The sequence below is a fragment of the Ambystoma mexicanum genome, chromosome 4q (genome assembly GCF_040938575.1).
Source record: "Ambystoma mexicanum isolate Mex_15411 chromosome 4q, UKY_AmexF1_1, whole genome shotgun sequence".
In the NCBI taxonomy this organism is placed as follows: Eukaryota; Metazoa; Chordata; class Amphibia; order Caudata; family Ambystomatidae; genus Ambystoma; species Ambystoma mexicanum.
The window spans coordinates 224334277-224359020 of NC_090928.1; the positions used below are offsets into that span (position 1 = coordinate 224334277).

At 46.5% G+C, this 24744-nt stretch overlaps 1 protein-coding gene across 5 annotated transcripts in view; it reads right to left on the bottom strand.

Annotated features, from left to right (window-relative positions):
• The window catches only part of DDO (D-aspartate oxidase), a 364955-nt gene that overhangs the window by 194501 nt on the left and 145710 nt on the right, over positions 1–24744 (bottom strand). Inside the window, exon 2 of one of the 5 annotated variants that reach the window (XM_069607758.1) lies at positions 15894–16008. The exons of the other annotated variants lie outside the window; for them this stretch is intronic. Within the exon in view, the coding sequence (XP_069463859.1) occupies positions 15894–15944 (51 nt within the window). The 5' untranslated portion in view covers positions 15945–16008. The remainder of the gene's footprint in view (positions 1–15893; positions 16009–24744) is intronic. 5 annotated transcript variants of the gene reach the window in all.

A 24744-nucleotide genomic window follows, 5' to 3' on the forward strand; every position in this document is an offset into this window, starting at 1 on the left:
GGGGGATCATTGTCAAAAGCGGTATTGCAACACATGACCACATATGTGCACACGGCGTACACAGGAAAGAAATTTGAGAAAAGACTGACAATTTTATAACTTTGGAAGATGTTTCAAGTGGAAACCGAGGACCCACCACCGGAGGAGTGGATGCTTAATCAGCATAAGGGAGAGGGTGTCAAGCGCTCAGCTCCTCTTACCTTGCCTGAAAGCAAAAGTGTACATCTGGAAGAGATAGGAGTTTATCCTTTAAGGCAAAGGTGGGGTATAGTAATCTGACATGTGAACTCCCTGCTTAGAGTAGTGACGACAGTCCGGAAGAGAGTAAAAGAAAGGAAGACCATTGTAAGTTTATATGAGATAATGAAGAAAGAGGTGACAGGTCAAACTTATCGACAGACATAGATCGAGAAATCAAGCGATGCAAGGGAGAAAAAGACAGGGCTGACAAGGTAACGTTTGTACAGAACTAAATGATGGATAGGACAGATATTACTCAAGTTAGATGGGAAAAGCATTGAGGAGGTTAGGCAAAGAGAAGATAAGGACGAGCAAGAAAGAAGATTGAGAGGATGAACAAGGAAGGAAGAGCAGGGAGAAACGGGAACAGATATCCAAGGAGGATCAAGAGAAAGATGAAAAACAGGTAGAGGAAAAAATGAAGTATGACAATAGACAAAGGGCGATGGAAGAAAGGGACAGGAAGGAAAGAAAGAGAGGAGGAAGAAGCACAAAGATTAAGGAACAAAAGGTTACAGAGAAGAATAGGAATGAAGAGAAGGAGTAAGGAGGGAAGAATGAAGGCAGGAGGATGAAAACGTTCAAAGGATGCAAGAAAGCATGGGGAAGTAGATGACGAAATAGAACAGAATAGGAGACAGCGAGATTTGGATGCCAGTCTCATCCTAAAGGAACAAATGAGGCTGAGCACAGAAATACAATGGGATAGAGTGGGAGAGATTCTCCCGAACAAGTAATTAACGCCAGCAGCACCTAGAATAGCATTAGAAGAAGAACAATATGATGTGGAAGGCATTGGAGAAAGGATCGATAAAGCCTATTGACAATTAAGACAAGATAGCAAATATGGAATTCAAGGGAGCGGTAATCGATCCCTGATGCCGCAACCACAAATTGAAGAAGAAAATATGCTCATTAGTAAACACTGAGCATTGGCCTTTAGTAGACTAGATTTCGACCGAGAAGAAGATGATGGTCACACTAGTTGGGGTCTAGAAATGTCAGACGAGGACAGAGAGTCAGGTCGCGAAAAAGAAAGAAAAGGTGCTTGCACCTCCTGGGAAGCCACCAGATGGATAAGGAAGTAAGATCTGGAAGATCCTAAAGAAAGAACACCAGATACCATAGCATATCCTGAGCGTCCCGAGGACGATCATGCAGTGAGAAGGGAGAGTCTGCACCATATGTAAGCAGGTTAAGGTCGCTACCAGCAAGAAGGCAAATAGGGACGATTACCCCCGCCATAGATAGACTAATAGTAGGATCTGACTATGCGATGGGGTTCACACAGTTCCCCTTGCTAGAGAAGGGGGGAACAAGACCACAATACATTCCATGGCCGCAGATGAATAAGGATAATTTAAAATGTAAGCTCCCTACCTAGTTTGACATCCGGGGCTGGGAAATGTATATATGAGTTAGAGAAAATGACAGGAGGAAATACGCTGGCCATAGGAGACATCAAAGTTCTCTTGGCAGCCATTCTTGGGGAGAGGGCTGATGACATATGGAGAAGAGCGGGGTGTTCAAGTGTGACTGCACAAAGCAAAGAGCATAATAGACCACCATTTAATGCTGTAGGGCAGATGTTTGGAGTGCTCATAGGGTACAGTATCCTGACACATCAGATATGGGTGCAATTATGACACGAAATATAAAGGAAGATGAAGACCCCATTGCTTACATTCAGGAGAAATGGCAGCTTGAAACTCACGAGCCATGGGAAAAGTCATTGGCACTATTTTATCATATTTTATGTCAGGCGTTACGAGTGCCAGTACAAAGATAAATGAAAATACAAGTGGGGATGGAAGCAAAGCCATGGGCTGAGATACAGTTGACAAAGGTACATCACTGTCTGTTATTACAAGAGAAGAATAAAAAGAATGAAAATAGAAAATTTGAGCAAGCCAAATTAGTTCAGAAAAAAATGGTCAGAATTTGTCCTGCAAGGGGCGGTGTTGACAAGTGGAGAAGGATTAAGAATGCAGGAAGCAATAGGTACATCGCAGGTGAATGATTCATGCCTGATGGATCAAGGTGAGTATGGGTTTGCGCCACTAGGTAGAGGTATGTGTTTTAGGAGAAGAGTAGGCGGATTTCAGAATAATCAAGGTGGATTTCAAAACACTCAGAATGAGAACCAAGGTGCTCAGGGAGGATATAACCAAGGATGGATTGCCAGAGGGCCACCCACGGTGTGTTGGACTTGCGGAATAACATGTCATATTGCGCGCGTGTGCAGAAGCAGAGGAAGCGTACAAAATGGACAGTTCTCAAGAGTGGAGACCGCTTATCCGCCACCGTATAGCACACAAACGAGAGGGCTTTGCCCAGAGTAGCACATCCTATCGGGCACAGGTGCCGCAAATACAGCAAGTGCAACAGCAGGGACAAGTACAAATGCACCTGCCGCAAAGGCAATCGTATAAAGCACCTATTCAGACACAACACTATGCAAAAACAGGACAAGTATTGACGCCTAGAATAGGAGGCATCACTGTGGTAGGAGGAAATCCTTTCATAGGGACGGGGATGAGCCTGTACCCTCAATAGGACAGCTCACAGGGTGACTTGATGTGTTCAGTACTATCTGTGACACCAGACACCCAAGAGGAACCATGGGTCGATATGACAATAGGGGGCAAATCCTTTTCTTTTCTTTTAGATACTGGGGCAACTTGCTCGTTTATACAGAAGGGAAAATACCCAATGTCAGATATTACCATGAATGCTCAAGGGAGCTATGAATCTAGTTCCTTTTACTGACAAATTACCAGTCTCTATAGGGGAATGTGGCATGTCTGTTCCTTTGTTATATTCACGACAGACACCAGTTAACATTTTAGGAAGAGATTTAATGACAAAACTTAACATGACAATGTAATTTACTGATCAAAGAATAGTGTGCTCCACTCCAGGAATACACTATTTAAATGTAGGCGAGTACATACTGGCGTTCACAGGGCAAGTAGCTCTGTGAGGCTTCCCGGTAAATCCAGAAATCTTTTTATATGGAGTAAGCATTTTGCTAACATGGCTATCTGGTCTGGTAGGGAAGATTGTGAAGATACCTGATTGATTTTTATTTAGACCACGAATACCTATGGATGAGGAAGATGGACCGACTATCCCTATAGAGTTAGAAGCAGCTATAGTTCGAGGTGAGATAGAAATGCTTGAAGGGGTAGATGACGAAGGCAGATCATGAAGAACAGTGATAGCCCTTGAAGAGGGGTATAGATTGACTGACATAACAGATGAAGATATATTGAGAGACAAATGTAACGATGATGAAATGGTGTTCTTTATGAGAATTACATACTGCATAAGGCTCAAGAAGAGACAGATCCCAAAGCAAATGGCGATAGTGCGGCAACAACCAGCATTTTTTCAGGAAGATCTAGAAAAGGTGCCAAGTGTCCTATGAACCACAGGCCCCTATGCCATAGGTTTATTGAAGGGAATAGGGAAGGTTAAAATAAAACTTAAACCAGGAGAGATTTTACCCAGAGCGAAGCAATACCCCATGTCCCGAGAAGCTGATGAAGGTATATTCCAAACTATTTCGGCACTGATGAATCAGGGGACCCTGGTACCATCAGAGTCATTGTGCAATGCTGCAGTGTATTCGATAAAAAAATCTAAAGGGGGGTCGTGGAGGTTTATCCAAGATTCACTACCTCTTAACCAGATTGTAGAGGCAGAGTTTACTTTAGTTCCTAATCCTGCGACAATATTGTGCAGCATCCCAGCTGAGGCTCAGTATTTCACAGTGATCGATTTGAAAAATGTGTTTTTCTCGATCCCACTGCATAAGGACTCACAAGACCTGACTTCCTTTATGTTTAGGCAAAAAAGACTAAAACATACTTGTTTGCCCCAAGGGTACTGTGAGTCCTCATCGATCTTTAACGGGGTCCTACAGATGGATCTAGGCAATTTCGATGGTAAAAGTGCTGTGATATAGTACGAAGATGACATATTGATTGATTTGCAGTACAACAGAGGATGAGTGTAGGCAAGACTCTGTCCAACTACTGACTATATTTTAGCAGGCAAAGGATAAAAGGAGGACAAGGAGAAATTACATTATTGCCAGGAAGGGGTGTTGTACATAGGCCAGTTGATTTCACATGAAGGGAAAAAAGTTACACTTGAAAGGGCTGAGGAAATTATGAAAACACCTAAACCAAACACAGTTAGACAGATGCAGCCGTTCCTGGGCTTGTGCAATTACTGTAGAGACTGGGTGTTTGATTATAGCACATATACCAAACCACTTTTGCAAGTGGTAAGGAAAAGATGGAATGGACTGAAGAAATGGAGGAAGCGTTTGAGGAGTTAAAAAGAGCAATTTGTACAGCTCCAGTTTTAGGGATTCCCAACTATGCCGAGGAATTCTACCTATTTTCGCACTCAAATGGGGCAGTCATGACAGCAGTGCTTACACAAAGGACAACATTGGGGTACAAACCTTTGGCATATTATAGCGGTATCTTGGACCCAGTTATGAGAGGACATTTCCCTTGTGAACAGTCTTTGGCGGCTGCCACATTTGCAATCGAGAAGTCCACAAGTATTGTCATGGGCTGTTCTATGACTCTCTACGAGGAACATGCCTTATTTGCCATTTTAGATAAACCCAAGGGTGCGTTAACATCCCAAAGAGCTTCTGCTTATGAAGTCATGATTTCTAATCCAGCGATTAAAATTGTAAGATATAAGATAGTGAATCCAGCTTTGTTTGTGGTTGAATCTGAAGAAGAAGGTGATCATGGGCATGACTCTGCGAATTATGTTGAATTCTATGATGATATACCGCATGTGAAGGAAAATGCTTTGGCGGGAGGGGAGATTATTTTTAGTGACGGCTCTTTGAAAATTGATCAGACAAGCAGGGAAAGGCATTCAGGCTCCGCAGTAGTAAGACACAGATTAAATGATGAATTTGAAGTAGTGCCGAGTGCATGACTACCGTTTCACTTCTCAGCGCAAGCAGCAGATATGTAGCACTCATTGTTGCGCTTGAGAAACATGAAAGACAGGAAGTGACGATGTACAGTGACTCTGCCTATGTGACATCACCGTACACGCAGGGCTGTCACGTTGGAAAAGGAGGGGCTATCTCCACACAGACGGCTCTCCAGTACAACATGCATCCTTATTAGACAGACTCATCAAGGCACTACAACTCCCAGTGGCCATAGCGGTCGTAAAATGTGCAGCCCGTACTAAGCTAACAGACTTTAACTGTCACAGAAACAAAGCCGCAGACATAGAAGCCAAAAGGGTTGCATATTCCCAGATATTTCAAGTTTTGACACTGAAGATATCAAGGATGTTTTAACTAGAACCATGTTAGTACGAGAAGGGTTTAATATGCTGTCAATTAAACAACTAATAGAGATTCAGGGAAGAGCACCACAGGAAGAGCAAGAGCTGTGGAAACGAAGGGGGTGCTCTTTATCCCCCACGGAAGCAATTACGGAAATAGGAAAGCCCAGGAAAACCAGTAATATTGACAGCATTATTGAAAGTCGCACTTGAGCAACTACATTACCACGAGCATATAACCAGAGACAGTCTTGCTGCCACAATTGCAGAAGACTGGTTAGTTCCCAATTTATTGAAACATTGCACAGTTCATGATGAATTGCATCGTGTGTCAAATGGTTACTGCTGGGCATACACTAAGAACAATTAGAGGATTAATACCTTGGCCAAATGGGCCGTTTCAGCATTTACATATCGACTATGTCAATATGCTGCATACATCTAATGGCTACAGGTATTTATTAGTGGTGGTGTGTCCCTTCTCCAGGTGGATCGAGGCCGGTCCATGTGCACACCCTGATGCCACTTGCACAGCACATTTTTGAGTGCGCAAAGTTTTCCCAAGATGGGGTGTGTGCGAAGTACTAAGATCCAATAATGGGCCACATTTTGTCAATGAGTTATTTGAACAAATAGGGCTTCTGTTAAGCATAAAACACAAGTTTTCTTCTGCCTATCACCTGCAAGCAAACGGGATATGTGAGAGACTCAACTGCCTCCTCAAGGAAAGGACTGCCAAGATAAAATTGACTTTAAAGAAAGGATGGCTATATTGCCAACCCCTAGCCTTATATGCCCTTCGCAATCAGCCAGGTTCTGACCACCACCTCATCCCGCACAAATTAGTGACAGGGCATCATATGAGAACGCCTCTTACATCTCCATCTAGGATCAGGATTGATGCCCAGAGTGTAGTGAAGACTCTAGGTGACGAAATGCACGATTATTTGATATGTATGACTACCGGTATTTCTTTCACTTCAGGTCAAGTCAAGCATCGAGGGGAGAGGTCTAAGAACACGGAAGAGGACGAGCCAGTGACCAATCCAAGTGAACTATTGCCACCCCCAAAGTTATATATTGGAGATTTAATTTGAATAAAGAACTTTACTTGATGGCACAAACCTAGGTTCAACGGCCCCTTCATAGTTGATGAAGTTTCCCTTCTGCAGTTAAGTTATCGGGAAGACGAGCTTGGCTACATCTGAGTGACGTGAAGGCTTACAAAGGCGGGCCCCCGTCCCCCAACGGTTGCTGACCCCAAAGCAAGACAAGAAGAATTTCTGCGTGTGCAGACTTGATCGATGGCCAAAAAGAAGGACGATAAAGCAGCATTTTATTGGACTGGAATTCAATGGACACTCCTTATATATTTTAGCAGAGAGTGTAAAGACTCGCAGAAGAATTCCAGAGAGTGTAAAGACTCTCAGAAGAATTCCAAAGGGTGCAATAACCATTTAGAAATACATTGAGGAAACGAATAATACATCAATATAATGCCTAAATGTCTGTTTTTGATTAGAAACTGGAAAAGAGCTCACTATCCAGATTAATTTAATTGAGGATATCTGTTTTAATTAATAAGATACATGATACCTGTTGGCACTAATATAACCCGTCTCGTAGTTGTTATTTTTGTGTTCTTACTTCAATCCTACCCAGCCCTTGTTAGGTGAGACGTTGATAGCACCTTTTTACCTGATCTCAAGAATTGTCCAGTTATAAAGAGACGTGCGATTATTGAGCACATTGTACAATTGCAGGTGCGAAATTGAATACTTATTGTAAAAATGATTCCAGAAGAGGGCAATGTGGTTATAGAGAGAGCATTAGCTCAGCATGCGTTAGGATGGCACAACAAATGGTTCTCCAGACTGTTATGCGTAACATGCATGTGTAATTTATCTTTCTGTATCTCACATTTCTGAAAATCTATTTTACTACTGATAAAATTGAAAAAAGATCATCTATGATTCTTCCCAGTGCAGGTACAAATGATGATAATTGTGTTCATCTCTATGAGCATGTTAAACGACATAAGAGAAATGCAGAAGAAGATAATGGGCCTCATTACGGGTTTGGCGGTAGCCATGCCGCTGTTGGCGGCATGGCTGCCTCCAAAACCGGGTCCGGGTTCCCTGAATGGGGAATTACCGGGCCATTCCCTCAGGGAACCCGGGACCGGACCTTCCCCAATCCCATTCGAGCCCCCATAGGGCTCAATGGGAATGGGAGAAGGAGCTAACAAGGGGCCGATTACGACTAGCCCGTTAGCTCCCTGGTCCCCTCGTGGGACCCGGTAACGACGCCTGGTTTTACCAGTCGTCCTTACCGGGTCCCGTAATCAGGCGGAACGGGAATAACGGGTCCGCACCCATTAGCGGACCCTGTTAACCCATTCCGCCTGACTTGTAATGAGGCCCAATGAAGGGATAAATACTTACCTTGATAACACAGCTCACCTGGGAAATATTATGTGGTATCAGCACATGAAAAAGGTGGGGGAAAGAGCATATGATGAGAATTGTTATGTCTGCTCTCTCATCCCTATGCCATGAATACTGTCAAAACGTTAATTTCAAAAGAAATGCCGGCACAAGATGCAAAATGCCTCAGTCATCTAATAGCATATACTACTAGAGGACAGTTCCAAGAGAGCTGGGCGAAATTGCGATGGAGATCAAGACAATCATTTCCATCAAAACAACAGAAATGAAGATGGAACCTGGATTGAGAGACAGGATGTTTGTGTACCCTGCTGCATGCCAGGACGAGGTGATTGTAGAAGAAATGTAGAGTATAAACTGTTCTGACATGACAGAGAAGACTAGAATGCCTAGATGCTGGGGACGGTCACAGCTGTTGATCTATGGGCGAGTATACACCAGTAAAGGATGGGAAGATGGAATGATGTCCTGTGCAACTCATTTACTAAGAAAAGAAGCAATGCAAGGAGTGCAGAAGGTGAACAATGAGTGTTTGAAGTCAGGGTCTAAATACTAAGCTGCTGACAAGGGTGGAGGATGAAGCTGGGCCAGTATCCGTAATCCCATTAATAAATGCTAATATGTGGGGCGCGTGATCCTCATACAGGCTGCGATATAGCTTATAAACACTGCGCTCCGCAATAAAACGTACAACCACTGAAGTGGAAACCTTTGGCGATGGACCCCGAGATGAGCGCTGCAACAAAGCAGCAAGAACTACTGGCAAAGAGCACCCGCCTGGCTCAGTGGCCCAGCAGCTCGAGACGGAGAAAAGAACTCAGTAGGGTCGGACCGGACAAAGGTGAAACATATGTCGGAGCCCCGAAAGACTGCAACGCTCCGGACCCTGAAAGACAAAGGCAGGGCACGCTGGCCGAGGGCTGAATCACCCCGTGTGTAAGGAACAGATGGCGGAGGCAGGGTGAGGTGCTCCGCACAGCCATCGGGCAGACTGGAGCCTCGCACTGAACAGATTGAGCCTGTCCCGGAAGGGAAAAAAAGAAAAACAGTGAGAAAAGGCTGACAGGCATCCGCCAGCGAGCCGGAATCCCAGCAGCACTGAGACAATCAAAGCGGCACCCCAAGGAGGAACCTTGCCCTGATCCGAGGGCGAAGATCAGCGACATGCAACTCATGGGCTGAACCCCGCAGTGAGTATCAGCAGAGCACGTTAACCCCCCGCACACATCAGCTCTGGGCCGCAATAGAAGCCCCAATGAACACTCGCTTGGAAGGGGATCAAAGACTGACATAGTGGGGCTGGGGACACGACGGAGGGTACCAAGAGCACCCGCATGTGGGTAATGTGCAGCCACAAGACACCACCCCCATAAAATGCGAAATGTCAATTGAAAAACAAAACAAGGCACAAAGCTAATGCTGGGCCAGATCAAGCCCAACCGCAGGCAGCACACAGAAATGCTGGGGCCCTGCGCCTCCTAAACACAAACAACACGGGTGAGTGCTGAAGCCTGGCCCACCACCGCAAACCCTGAACTGAATCCCGTAACCACAGCTGGAGTAAGAGCAACATTGGTCAATACTTATTAGCCAAAGGAAACACCAGCTGTCTCACAAACTAATTACCACTCTGAGGCCACACGCAGCCTTACTAGCAGCGAAGATTTGCCACACACACAACCGCACTAAACCGACCACAGCCACCCCTAAAAAAAGCCCCAGCCGGAAGGAACAACCCAACTCGCCACAGTGCCCCACCACTCGAGACCAGAGAATAAGCGTAGCCAGCAGCCAACTTGAAATAGAACAAGAATGCCTCACTGGAATCGTGCTGAGAAATACGCAACTGATCCACACCTCATCTTTTGTCTTTGCACTTTAAAAACTAGCAGGCGGCCTGCCCACATACGAATATCAGGGGGGGGTAAAAACACCCCCCTGAAGCTAGGTTAAGGTCAACAGCTCAGAAACCAATACAAGGAGTATCGAATGGTAACCTGGAGCAGCGTATAACAAGGACAGAGTTACGCCTAGCCCATTCTGGGAGCCAACCGGACCAGGACATATTGAAACTGACCAGCCGACACCCACGTCCCAGACCATCAGATCGACTGGCAACTCACGTACGGGGTCCATCCCAAGGAACGCCCATATATCGTGAGCCACAGCACCACCGGCTGGGCAAAAGAAGCCCCCGCACCTACCACGTTGTAGGAGCCTGGGTGGCCAAATAGAGATGTCCCCACCCAAGAGCAAATAGAAATCATCAACAATGGATTCCTTCGCAAGAGTAATACCCAAACAACAGTCGCAACATGAGGCCACTGCTGATAGGGAATCTGTCAACCCTGCAGCAGAACCCAGAGATACGCAAGTACTGCAAGCCATCGCAGCACTTCGAGCATTCATCAATACTAAAATTGAGGAGGTGAAGTCAGACAAGCAGCTAATGCGTCAAGATGCCCGCAACCTGGCAGAGAGAGTCACCACGGCAGAGGCCACCTTGCAGGATACTGCCGAAACCGCATCGGATCTGAAAGCAAGAGTCCAAGAACTAGAGATGAAGGTGGTATGACTTGAGGCACGGTCAGAAGATGCGGAAGGACGTACTCGCCGCAACAATATCCGAATCCTGAGGATTCCGGAAGATATGGAAGGTGCGAACCCAACAGAATTTGTAGAAACAATGCAGTAAAAAGAAATCGGAGCGGGTAAACTCTCCCAGGGATTCTCCGTAGAGAGAGCCCATAGATCCATACAAAAACAACCTCCACCAGGATCATATTCACGCCCAATGATTGCAAAAATCTTAAACTTCCGCGACAGGGAAACAATACTAAGATTCTCAAGAGAGGGTGGGGAAATCAGGAGGAATGATTCTAGAATAGTCATGTTTCCAGACTACACCCCCACGGTACAACGTGCAAGAAATACCAGTGAAGGCGAGACTACGAAAACTCAACCTTAAATACATGCTGCTATACCCATCACGCCTAAAGATACTCTACAAAGGAAAGTCAATATTGCTAGAGACTCCGGCAGCAGCAAATATGTGGCTCGAACATAATAACCTGGCTGACGACGAAGAAAATACAACAAAGAGGGACACGAGATGAGCAAGCGACCAGCTTCACGCTTCTTGCCGGCAGCTACCACGCTGACACAAGTTGTAAATATACGGAGACAATTTTACGCAGTATCATTGAAGATAGCAGAAACGGACGGGAGCTGAATGAACCATACACGCTACTGGCCATGGCACACCCCACAGGAGTGGTGTGCCAGTGACTACCAGCACACCACCCACGTCAAATGGCCTGGAAGGGCCCAGATGGCTCGGGAGCCCCCGAGCATTGCATGTTGGAAGCAACTGCTGGGGGCAGTTTTTTGTTGTTAGGTTTTGTTACTTATTCACTGGAATGAAAGTTGACACAGTTCAGAAGTCTCAGAGAATCAACGCAGTTGGGTGGATGAAGCCGGGGGGAGGGGTGGGCTTGTTGGAACTAGACTTTGAAGCAGCAACGCAACCTGATTGCCTGGGCACACCTGGGGGTGCTCCCATCGAGGGTTCGGGAACTAAAACAATCCCCACTGAATCATCATGGCAGCAAGAATTAAGGTAATGTAGTGGAATGTGAGGGGATTGAGTACTTCCCTCCGTAGGAACAGGGTCAAATCCTACCTACACAGGAAGGGGGTAGGAATAGCACTACTGCAAGAGACCCATTGTACAGAAGAATCTATGGCCAAACTACGGGAACACTGGGGGGGTCAGGGTTTTGGGGTCCCCTACTCCAGATATGCTAGAGGGGTATTTACCTGGATCAACCCGCGACTACCTCTCCAACTACTAAAAGCTGAAAAAGACCCCGAGGGCAGATATATGATACTAAGGGGATACATTGAACAAGTAGAAGTGTGCATCGTAAACTCATAACTCCCCAATACTAACATCCCAGCCCACCTGAACTCAATGTACGCTAAAATCGCACACCACAGAAACGGCCTCTTCATATGGGGGGGACTTTAATTGTGTGTACAACCCGGAGCTAGACAGATCCTTACCCCCACTGGGAGGACCAACAGCAGCCACAACTGTGCTAACCGCCATAATGGAGCGGTTGGAGTTAGCAGACTCATGGAGGAGACTACACCCCAAAGAAAGAGGCTACTCATATTTATCGTCTCCACATGGGTTCCACACTAGGCTAGATCACATTGTCATTAGCAAGGAACACCTATTCCAAATGGAAAGGGCACAATACCTGGGAAGAACTGTTTCGGACCACTCGCCCCTGCTGGTAGAATGGTGCAACACTAGCTCCAGGTCACCCATCCCAATGTGGAGGATGCCTATAGAGGCTTTGAAGGACCAGGCATTCAGGGACGAACTCCAGAACACTATTGATAGCTATATTGAGGTAAATATGGGGAGCGTACAACATTTGAGCACGATGTGGGATGCCCTAAAAGTCGTAATAAAGGGGGAAATTATAGCAAAAGCGGGAGGCATTAGCAAGGTACTACAAACGGAACTAGAACAACGGGAAAAAGACATTGAGAGACTAGAATCCACCCCCTCAGGCGGTCAACAGGGGGAAGATAAACTACAGTCGCTTAGAGATGAATGCACAGAAGCTTGGAATAGGCTAGCTAAATTCGATTATACCACCAAAACCAATAGAGCGCACGGAGAGGCGGACAGACCCAGCTGCCTAATGGCCTGGCTCTGTAAAAAAAGAACACCCTAGACACCCAACCATTGCACTAAAAGATGAAGACGGCGCTATGCATCAGACCCAACAGGAAATCAATGACACCTTTAAACACTTCTATACACAATTGTACTCCCACAGAGATCAGGTCCCCCTAAACGAGATCACGGACACACTAGAGGAGATAGGACTGCCCAGACTGTCCCATGCACAATCAGAAACTCTAGAGGGAGATATCACAATGGAGGACATCACAGAGGCAATTAGGTCTCTAGCCACATGCAAGGCTCCTGGTAGTGATCGGCTACCCTCAGAATTTTACAAAACATATGAGCCTTCCCTGACACCCCTACTACATGAGCTATTCCAGGAAGCTTATGAACAAGGGGTTCTGCTCGACAGCATGTGAGAGACCCTCGTGGTCCCGATCCTCAAACCTAATAAACCCCCAGATGAATGCGACTCCTACCGCCCACTTGCAATGCTAAATTATGATGTGCAAATACTAACCACCTAGCTCAGAGACTCTCCAGACTGATAGGCGAAATTGTGCATACGGACAAAAGGGGATTCGTGCCAGGCCGCAACACCACCATAAACCTACGAAGGCTCCAACACGTCATAGCTCAAACTAACTCGGAGGCGGTGGCTCGTACGCATTACTGTCCTTGGATGCCATTAAGGCATTTGATTCCATATATTGGGAGTGGTTGATGGCTGTGTTTTGGCTTCGGGAAAAGATTCATAAGATGGGTCAAAGTGTTTTACACCAAACCAGGGTGCGGGTGAAATCTGGGAAATATGTTTCATCAGCGTGGGATATATGCAGAGGCACCAGGCAGGGATGCCCATTATCCCCTATGCTCTACATATTGGGATTAGAACCCATCGCCATTTACTTTAGGAAACAGTTTTTTGATGCAGGCATCCAGATTGGGGGTGGTGGGGTGGACCACATGATCTCCCTCTACGCAGATGAAGTCCTTCTGTATGTCAGGGACCCACATCTCACATCTGAATGTACCGACTATGCTAGAAGTCCTAGATAACTACGCCAAGGTTTCAGGGGTACAATTCAGCAGGCTAAAACCTTGCCTATTTCCCCTGGCAAGCCTGAGGGGTAAGAACAAGGAGGACCTCCCCTCGGTGGGAATACAATGGCAAATTACCTCATTCTGATACCTGCGGGTTAACATCATGCACACCCATCAATGAATGCATGAACACAACACCAAGGCAGCGATTCCCATACTGCGTAAATCAATAGGCTTTTGGTCCACACTCCCCCTATCTATGATGGGCAGAGCATCGATCATTAAGATGATCATACTACCCAGGTTCCTATACGGGTTTCAAAACGTGCACTACTTCATTAAGGCCCCCCTTTTTCGCCTGCTTGAATCAATATTCTGTGAGTTTTTATGGGGGAAGGGCAGGCATGGGGTTGCACTATCCACATTGGTCCTACCGTACAGGCAGGGTGGAATCCAACTCCCGAACCTGGCAAAATATTATTTGGCGGCCCGACTTAGCTTCGTGGCTAAGTGGCTAGCAGATGAAACCACATCCGAAACTGCCCTACTACAACACATGGTCTCCCCGATACAGCTGAAGGAACTCATCTGGGCACCCCAACACCTCCGGAATTAAATGCCTTTCCTGGTCACCCTGGGCAGAAAGATATGGCACAGATCCAAGACGCTCCTACGCCTAAGGCACCCATACTCTCCGGAGATCCCGATGATCTTGGACATATGCCAGTCAAGGGCCGACCTGCAGAACATTAGGCTCTGGGAAACTAAAGGGGTTTATACCTGGGGGGACCTATATGCTGAAGGTGTCTTTCGGGAATTTGCCTCACTGCAAGCAGATGATGGTATACACAGTGGCCAATTCTTATGGTACCGAAAAATCTGTAAAATAGCACGCACCAAATGGGTAAATTGGACCGAAGAACCCGAAACAAACCCCCTCACGACACTGCTATACAACCTCGGGGAGGGCTGGAGACTGGTGTCCCAAATATATGGCCAACTGAGAGATTATCCCAACTCACGTAGCGCTGAATTGAAAACCAGGTGGGAGGAGGACCTCGGAATACAGCTGACCGACAAGGAATGGGATAGGGCCCTGACATTCCCTAAGGAAGTGTCCAGGAACCCTATGTTCCGATTGATCCAACTGAACACACTGTACCACACATCTCTAACGCCACACAAGATGGCGAAATTTAAGAAACAAACGCAACCTAACTGTGTTTGGTGCAATACAGACCGGGCAGACCTCTTCCACATGCTGTGGGACTGCACAAAGGTGCAACGCTTCTGGGCTAAAGTAAAACAAACATGCAAAGAGGTGGGCATGTCCCGGTATAAATGGTCCCCCAACGAATTCCTATTGGGAACATAACCCAGGATAGCCAAACATAAACATGTGATGAAACTCATGGACATGGCATGTGTGCTGACCAAGATGACCATTGCAATGGCCTGGAAAGGACCAGCTGGCCCACAATATAATGCATGGCTCAGAGAATTGGAAAGATGGGTGGGTGCAGAGACTAAAGCTTGGGAAGGCAGTGTCGCCAGATCCACTAAAGATACAAGTGTGGCGCTAAACACCTGGAAGGAACTCACATGGAAAGTGTTTCACCCATCTGATGATAAGACCCCCTGAACAGGATTACCCAGGATCATCAGAACTTACTAACTGCAAAAGCACCTATGTTGAGATGAACATCAGATCTGAGCCGGGTCCCGTCGTCGGCCCTCACCCCCCTACTACCCAAGCTACCCCCCACAATGAACACTGCTCACGCTAAATTGTGAGGTTAACATACGGAGAAGGTTAATGCAGTTGTTTTCTTTGTTTTATTATTGTATTGTTATTTTTGAAAATTGTTGTCTTGTTGCAGGGTGCTGACTAACTTGCAAATGACAGTATGCTAAACCACAGTTGTATATGCAGCTAAATGCGAATAAAGAAATTTAAAAATAAATAAATGCTAATATGTGCTTTCAAGGCAAGGAAAAGAATTATATCTGACATAATAAGGGGTGTTAAAAAACCATCTGCGTTCCAGGAATGAGGGGAGGGATTGCTATCCTAATGGATCAGTATTGGGCCTGCATATCTAGAGCATTTATGAAGTTACCCAGGAATTGGTCTGGAGTGTGTTCTCTTGTTTAAATCCATGTTCCAGCATTGGTGATCCCACAAAGCGACCTGAAGATTGAAGAGTTCCTGAGTTCCCAAAAGTAGATGATCACCTGAGAAGAAAAAGATCAATAGAACTCAGCTAATCAAAAAAGGCTTTTGACGATATTCAAGAGCACAAATTGTACAGTAAAACTGCAGTGTTGTTTACATCCATGTTCGTGCCTGGGGTTCTGTAAATGCCAGGTGGTTACAAATCACCAGATGGGAGCTGCTTCAGAAAATTAATGCCACCATAAAAGGATTTAATGCGATAAAAGAAAGATTGAGGGCCGACACAATCACAGCCATGGAAGGAGGTGTTTGCGCCAAGATCGGGCCATATGTTGCACATTTATACCATCTCATGACAGAGAGAACGGTACGTTGACAGAGGCCATATCGATGCGGACAGATTTGCACATAAAAATGGTGGACGAGACATCAGCCATTGAAGATGACAGTTGGTTTGCCTTCCTCTTCTCATGGATTCCTTAATGGATGGCAAACTTGTTCAAGTTCCTTGGAGCAATTTTGTTCCTTGGAGCAATTTTGGTGATAATCATATTTGGATTCTGTTTGATAAGGATAATAATTGCACAATGTAAGAAAACTGCCAGGAAAGCAGTAGGAATGAAGATCATGATTGATGCCAGATGAACCAGAAGCAAAGGAGCTGACTGATGACGCCATCAGAGATTACATAAAGGCCAGCATTGTAGCACCTGAGGGAACAAAGTTCTGGTATCCAAAGGATCACCAGAAATACTTGGGGTGATGGGTCTACTGTACCCCAAATGCACAATGTAACTATATGACTGGAGTGTGGACGAACACATCAAAACAGAGGGCACCTTGAGGGGGGTGACGAGGATATGGACACCAAAAAGACATTTCTTCAAAAGAAAATATAAGGACACCAAGAGAATTGAGGAGGTGGTCGAGAGAACTCTACCAGAGGGGGGAACGTAGAGGAGCAGCTGTGTGTCTCTGCAGGAGATCCCGCCCCCCCACATTGGAGACATGAAATCGTGCAGTGCCGAACACCAGCCATAATACCAATACCGCAGTGAGTGTTCGAAAGAAGGTACCCATAGAAACAGCCCTACGGAAATGTACCCTCAACGGGATAACTTGCAGGAGGAAAAGCCTGAAGGAGTGTGAAAAGAAGCTGACCAATGAATTAATGACATAAGAAGTATGCACAACGTCTCAAGATACTGGCTAAAGATGATCTATAGATCTTGAAGAAACTAATGGCGGAGTAAAGAATCGAGTGAGTTTCTCAATATAGAAATGTAAGATTACACGTTCACGAAGTGCTGCAGAAAAACAACCATTCAATAAATGTGCAGTTGCTCAAACACAAGATAGATTAAGTTATCATAGAAGCTGTCTGTGAGTAGTGTATAGAATGCAGGCAAAGCCGCCATTCTTTAGAAAATGACACTGGTATCATGATAGAAATCCAGTAAAAAAAAAAATACCTTCCCTGTCCCCTGGACTCCACAACGCCTCAGAAGGAGAGCTGATTTTGGCAGGTGGGTAGGGAGATTGTGCAACAAAGGCATTTAGGCCTTTTTAAAATGCCTTTGTTGTACAACCCTCCATCCCCCCTCTATCCACCACTTGCCAAAATCAGCTCAACAGACCAAATTAAACGAACACACACACATTCATAAAGCAATCATTCTATCATTCACACGAGCATCCATCACCATACACTCACTCATAACACAAGCATACACGCATCCATACACTTGTTTAAATACAAAAAAATGAACATAAACTTACCTTCTGCATTGGCCTGCGTGTGGGCGCTGAAACGCCCTGCTCCAGGCTGCTCTGTCCGTATGTGCGAGGAGGCGCAGGAGCTCCCGGTCGCACATACGCATGCAGTGCCCCTGCCAGCATTTCCAATGAACTATGCAATGCTGGCGAAGCAAAACGGGCCAGCCTTGCATGGCTCACTGAACTGTCAAAGGGAAATAGTGTTTCCCTTTGACAGTTCAGCCAGCCCAGGAGCACTCCCTCAGCTGGAAAAAGCAGCTGAGGGAGTGCTCATTGTTTCACTGGGCTGCCTCCTTAGCTCCACCATAATGGGTGAGGGGGCCGCTGGGTGGGCGCCCCCTCGCCATTATGGATGAGCCGCTAGGCTCAGACTGGCCTATAGGGCAATGCCTGTACCAAAAATGCAATATGGTAGTGTGGGCCAGTCAAAATGGGCCACCTTTCTGACCAATGTGAGCCAGTTTGATGAGTTACTTCACTATGCAGTCAGTAATTTTGACCATTGTTGCTGAATAAATATTCTTTAAATATCACAATTTATTTACATTTTAACACAAAGCACCCCCTTGGGTACTATTCAAGCAGTCTGTGACTAAAGGAATGGATATTCATTTACAATTGCATGCCACTTTTTAATTGGTGCCTGAGACAGTTTCATGCTTCAGCCCGACCATGTGAGCCGTCCCTGCCCACTCTTCCAAAAGAAAAAAGAAAAACAAAATCATTCATTTTTTTTATTTTTTTTTACATTTCATGATGGGCTCTCACAGCCCCCCAGGGATGCGCCGTGGCCCCCTGCGGTGGTGCGCCCCACAGTTTGAATATGTTTGAATATTGCTGGTCTAAAGGCTCAGCAAATATTTCGGTAAATCAGAAAAGTGGCAGACTTTCAAGGGCGTGCTTGTGCAGTAAAGCCGGTCTTCCCACAGCTCCATAGCACTCGTTTTCTGCACATTTTAAAGCTGGAAAGCATGACTGCTCCTGGACAGTCAATCCACCCATCTCAGGAGGATGGTCCTGGAAACCAGAGCAGAGCGTGTCGACTTTCCACCCCAGTTCTTGCCACACCACAGAATCTGGTAGAGCGACGATTGCAGGTGGGAATCAGAAAGCACGACAGGGGTAGTTTGGTAAGTCAGAATTAGGAGACGGAACAAGATGCCATTTTAGGTAACGTATATTTTTATTTAAAACAATTCTATTTGTCCCTATTGATCTTGGCCCTGTCCTAGAGAACATAAAAGAAGTCTAAAGGGTGCTCGTCAGGATGTTCTGCAACATAACTTGCGTCCGTCGTCCAGAACGACTATAACAGAAGCGAAGCGAACATAAACAAGTTAAGGACTCTTACCCAGTGGGTGAATGGTGGTTGGTGTTTGAACCAGTGATGTGTCTCTGTTCTCAAGGGGGTGTCCCTGACCCCATTGCTCAGTTCAAATAACTAGTGCTCGTCTCCCCAGGCCACACCTCCCAGGAGGAGGTTTCTCCCATGTGGCTTCTCCCAATGCAGGTGGGTTCCTCCCTCTAGGCAGCAAGTGTGTGTGTATGTCCTGTTCTCTGACCTGGTTTGAGGAAGGCGCCCGAATAGGGTGAGAAACCATACCAGCCATACATGATACATGAAGTAGTAATCAATTCCTATATATCCAACAAACGTATTGTATTCTTGAGGCTGGGGAGGGTAACGCACATCCCATCTGAGTATTGCCTGTGCTTCAAGGGGGGGCACCCCCCTGTGAGATCCCACTTGCCCTGTTCCTTAGGGGGTGTTAAGCTTAGCAGGATCACCTCCCTAGTCCCAAAGGGGGCGACTTCCCGTTGCGGAGAGGGGACGACTTCCCAGGATTTGTCACAGCAGGTTGACTGACTCAATGTCAGACCGGGGAATATTCAACTCCCAGGTTGCCACTTATGAAGTTTCAGAAAAGCATTCAGATGCCCCAGCTAAATGGCATGCCCAATGCCATCCAGAGTCGAGGAAGGTTGTCCTGTTGAGTATGTTATGGGTGCGAGTCTTGTCTGAAGAGAGCGCTTTCCTGAACCTCTGATAGGTCGTACAAGTGTTTGACCAGCTGAGAGGTTGACCCCAGGCCCATTAGTTGCCCTGTGAGCGGCAGGATGCCAATACGGCAGTTCTGCATAAAGATCAGGGTGCTGCAACTATTGGCTCTCTACATATTTTGGATTACAAGTACCATCATACCTAGCCAGCATAGTCAATGGTCAGGTATATTGGGAGTTGTAGTCTAAAACATCTGGAGAGCCGCAGGTTGCAAACCCCTTATATAGTTGAATGAATTGCTTGATTGAAGGTGGCATGCAGTGCTCTAGGTGGTCTGGGGCCAGCCGGGGGCCGGGCCCTGGCAGTCTCAGGCAGCTGTCTCAGATGCAGGCTGTCTTGTGGCGCATATGTCTTGCCAGTACTGGGTGGTGTAGCATGTGAAACACAGCGATAATGTGGCATAGACCCAGTGCTTTTAATGGGCCGTGGCCAGCCTGGGCTGCGCCCCGGCAGTCTCCAAAAAGTGGGGCTGAACCGGGGCACTGCTGGAGCCCCCCAGTGCACCATGGCATGGCAGCTGCCGCAATGGGAGATGCAACTGCCATGATTCAGGCAGGCAGGTCAGGCAGCTGTGACTGACAGAAGTGCCAGCTGGCCCCTCTGCCAGCCACAGCCCCAAGCTGTAACTTTCTCTCGTGTCCCTTCGGAGGCTTACAAACCTTGCGCGAGGGTCACGAGAGGGAGATGCAGTCACAGGCGAACCTGGGCGCTCGTGATCTAATCTGCTCTCTTTTACAGAGAGCAGATTAGAGCCCCCAGCTTCGCCGACTGAAAAAGACACCTCGAGCTCAGTGACCTGCAGATTAGGTTACTGAGCCGGAGGCGTCTTTGTCTGTCGCATTTTTCTATTGAAGAACTACAAACTGGAAGCCAGCGTCCCTCACAGCCAGATATTGCAGATAAGCTTCCCTGTATCAGGAAGCAAGCCAAGCCCGCCGCAGGCTGTGTGGGCAGGGTGTCCAGACATTTGGTCGACCTAAAACTGGTCGAATGACATTTGGTCGACGCAATTTGGTCGAAAACCAAATGGTCGAATTTTTTTTTAATTATATATTTATTTTTCGGGTTTTCGTTTTTTACAAAAATGGGTTTTTAGAAAAAAAAAAGAGGGTTGGGGGGGACCCCCTCCCCCCAAAAAAAAAAAAAAAGGGGTGAAAATAAAAAAATAAAAAATTCGACCATTTGGTTTTCGACCAAATTGGTTCGACCATTTGTCTGGTCGACCAATTTTTTTCGACCAAATGTCTGGTAACCGTGGGCAGGATCAGACTGGGCCATAAAATTGTCTTGCGCACCAATGAAACAGTTGCAAATGGCTATTCATTCCTTTTGTGACATGTTTTGAAAATTGACCAGGTTTTGTTTTTTTATATAAAGTGTGATGCAAATTGTGCATTTTAAAGAATATTTGTTCAGCAACACTGGTCAAAATTACTAGCTGCAGAGAGGCACAGGAAGAGCAAACTAGGGGGAGCCCTGCGAGCAGCACCCAGGGGAGGTGTGCCAAGCACTCACTGCACTGGGCTAAGGCTAGCACTGCCAGGGGTTCACCCTGAGATCCGTGCCAGAAAGGAGCCTGACACACAGGCACTGCCAGGCCACACTCAGGAGAGCAGTCCCTGACCACCCCTCAGAGCAGTGTTTTTTCCTGAGGGAAGCTCTTCCAGTGGGCAGAATCAAGTCTGACACAAAGGAGCCAGCTACAATCCAGACACAGGGCAGATCTTTACTCGGATCCCTGCCAGGGTGAGATCCTGACACACAGGAGCTGCCAGGATACTTCCAGGGAGGAGCCTGGATGACTAAAGCTGCCAGGACACAGTCAGAGCAGGCCTACCAGGTGGCAGTGGTCTACTCATGAAAGCAGTCTCCTACCACTGAGTGGATCCCTTTCCGAGATTAGAGCCAGTTGCGCAAAGGAACTGCCAGCATACCGAGCGTATGGCCCTTAGGAATGTGTATATGTAATGGATGGGATCACACCAGAATAACTCTGAGTCCAAATAATGGAATCAACTCAGGAAGATGGCAAAGTACTGTTTTATTAACAATTATCTAAAAAAGGGAGGGGACAGGACGCATGCTCAGTCTCTCAATGATCTCTACACAAAATATGGTTTTTATATGAAAAATACGCCTGACTGACATCATACTACGTGGCAATAGTGAAAAAACCTATCAGTGTCGGGATTGCTTAAGGGAGACATCTAAATATACTTTTCTATAGAAGCTAGGATTGTTATTGGTTGTCTATTTTCAGGTGGACAACTTATGCCTACCTCTAAAAAACATGTAATTTCAGAAACATTAGATACTCACTTTCTCATTGGTCTTCACACTATAAGGTCCTTCATTATATGGACCAATATAATTGGTTGGCACGCTTGTCCAACGTCTGGAACATTCTGTTCATTAAGCAGCATGTAAGCCAAGACCCAGGTGCAGGGAGGTAGGACATGAAGCTACCTGACCACCCAATTAGCCCGACTTCTCTCATCGCCCATGCATTCTGCCATGAAATTGTCTTTGTACTTGGTCTTGCAGAATATCCTTGTCTTTGTGAATACACGAGAGTGAGGGCACTCACTATCGTTTCTGGGACTTCAAGTTCAAGCTCTATTTCCATCCTTGGCTCACGTGACGGGAGACCACAATTTGGTCCAGTTTGCAGCTTTTAACCCTTTAAGTGCCATGGGTTTTCCTCCCCAGTGCCAAGGCTTTGTTTGGTGATTTCGGTATGTCACCATTGAATGCCTTGTAACTCTTCAGTTACATGAGATACCTTGGCCAAATTTGGCCCCGTTTTATCCCACATGTAGGCGGCAGTAACGCCACCCAGGAATCCTAGGTTGCTGTAGGGGGGTGAGAAAAATAACCAAAAAGTGTGAAAGTTTGGGGTTTTAAAAATAAATGCCAATAAAATGATGTACAAAGAAGCCTGTAGTTTTATCCTTGTAAGAGCTAGGAACAAATGGCTTGCTGTGCTGAATTCCCCAATTTCCTAGCTTTCAAGAACGGGTTGAGTGAAAACAAAAAGAAATTATTTTGATGTGGTTATCAAGCGTTTTGTGAGAGGTAGGCAATTTTGGCAATTTTTGCCAATTGGACATACATGGACGAAATCGAACAAAAGGGTAGGAAAGCCGAATTGGAGGACAGAAAGGCATACATTTCTGAAAAGTAGACAAATGCCATCGTTTGGGGGAAAAGCGGGAAAATGACAGAAAAAAAGGTATGTGGTGGACATGGTTGGCTTGGTACAGCAATGGCTTCTATGAATTTTGAGAAAAACAATGCTCCGCTACATTCCCCCGACTCTCTCAGTTAGGAAAGCACACATTTTTTGTAGTGTTTCACAAAACAATCAATACTACAAGCCAAACACTGAGCCATGGTACACAGAAGTTTTATGCTTACGGCCTGAACAGACGTACTTAGCATGTGTAAATCAGGAAAACCAATGTAGTGAGGAACGGGAAGCATACCATTTTTGAAAGAGCACAGGCAGACCTTTTCAGGGGTTGGTGACTTGTGCAGGTTACAAAAGTGTATTACAAAATTGTATGGTGCCTACAGCAGCGACTAAATGTAGGGCACATTTGGGAAATTAAAGGGTTGTGTGACAAAGGGCACCAGCAAATGGGTCGAAACGTTATGAAAACCACACAAACACAACAAATGTCATACCTTTCTGCGTCCGAAATGTGGCCAAAAAAACAATTTTCCGCACATTTCACTCTGCTCACCCACCAAAACACTGTGACCACAAAAGTGATGGGTGGAAGGTTTCGAATGAATCTGAACCACTGGCAATTGCTTTGGGCAACCTTCCACACCACCGTTTTTTAGCCCGTCTGCACCATTGCAAAAGGGGTCCAGCCATGTGCAAATCAGTCAGCTGCCGCCACCAATTAGTAGCAGCCCAGCCCGAACCGCTAGGCCAGGTCCCCTCTGCACAGAAAACCAAGCAACCCCAGACATGTTTCGGCCTTGTTGGACCTCCTCAGTGAGGTGCAGCCTGGTTCCCTATGGCACAGCGAGCAAGGGACCCACATCTGGGCATACCCTCTCCCACATGGAGAGACAAACTGTGACCACAAAAGTGATGGGTGGAAGGTTTCGAATGAATCTGAACCACTGGCAACTGCTCTGGGCAACCTTCCACACCCCCGTTTTTTAGCCCGTCTGCGCCATTGCAAAAGGGGTCCAGCCATGTGCAAATCAGTCAGCTGCCGCCACCAACAGCAATGCCAGAGGTTAAGATTCATTCTAAACCTTCCAGCCATCACCTCTTTTGTTTTTCTATTGTCACCCCGAGTGGGACTGGCATGCCGAGACGTGGGTCCCGTGCCTGCTGGGCCTAGAGACCCAAGCTACTCCTCACTGATGACGCCCAACAAGGCTGAAACATGTCTGGGGATGCATGTGGTCTTGTGCAGAAGGGATGTGACCTAGCCGTTCGGGCTGGTCTACCCCTTTGGGGGTGGGGCCAAGCCTGATTTGCATATGGTCTTTCTCCTTCTGTAATGGCTTGGCAGGCGAAGAACGATGGTCTGGAGGGTTGCCCAGAGCAATGCCAGAGGTTAAGGTTCATTCTCAACCTTCCAGCCATCACCTCATTTGTTTTGCTATTGTCACCCCGAGTGGGACGGGCATGCCCAGACGTGGGTCCCGTGCCTGCTGGGACTAGAGACCCAAGCTACTCCTCAATGATGACGCCCAACAAGGCTGAAACATGTCTGGGGATGCTTGTGGTCTCGTGCAGAAGGGATGTGACCTAGAAGTTCGGGCTGGACTACCCCTTTGGGGGTGGGGCCAAGCCTGATTTGCATATGGTCTTTCCCCTTCTGTAATGGCTTGGCAGGCGAAGAACGATGGTCTGGAGGGTTGCCCAGAGCAATGCCAGAGGTTAAGATTCATTCTAAACCTTCCAGCCATCACCTCTTTTGTTTTGCTA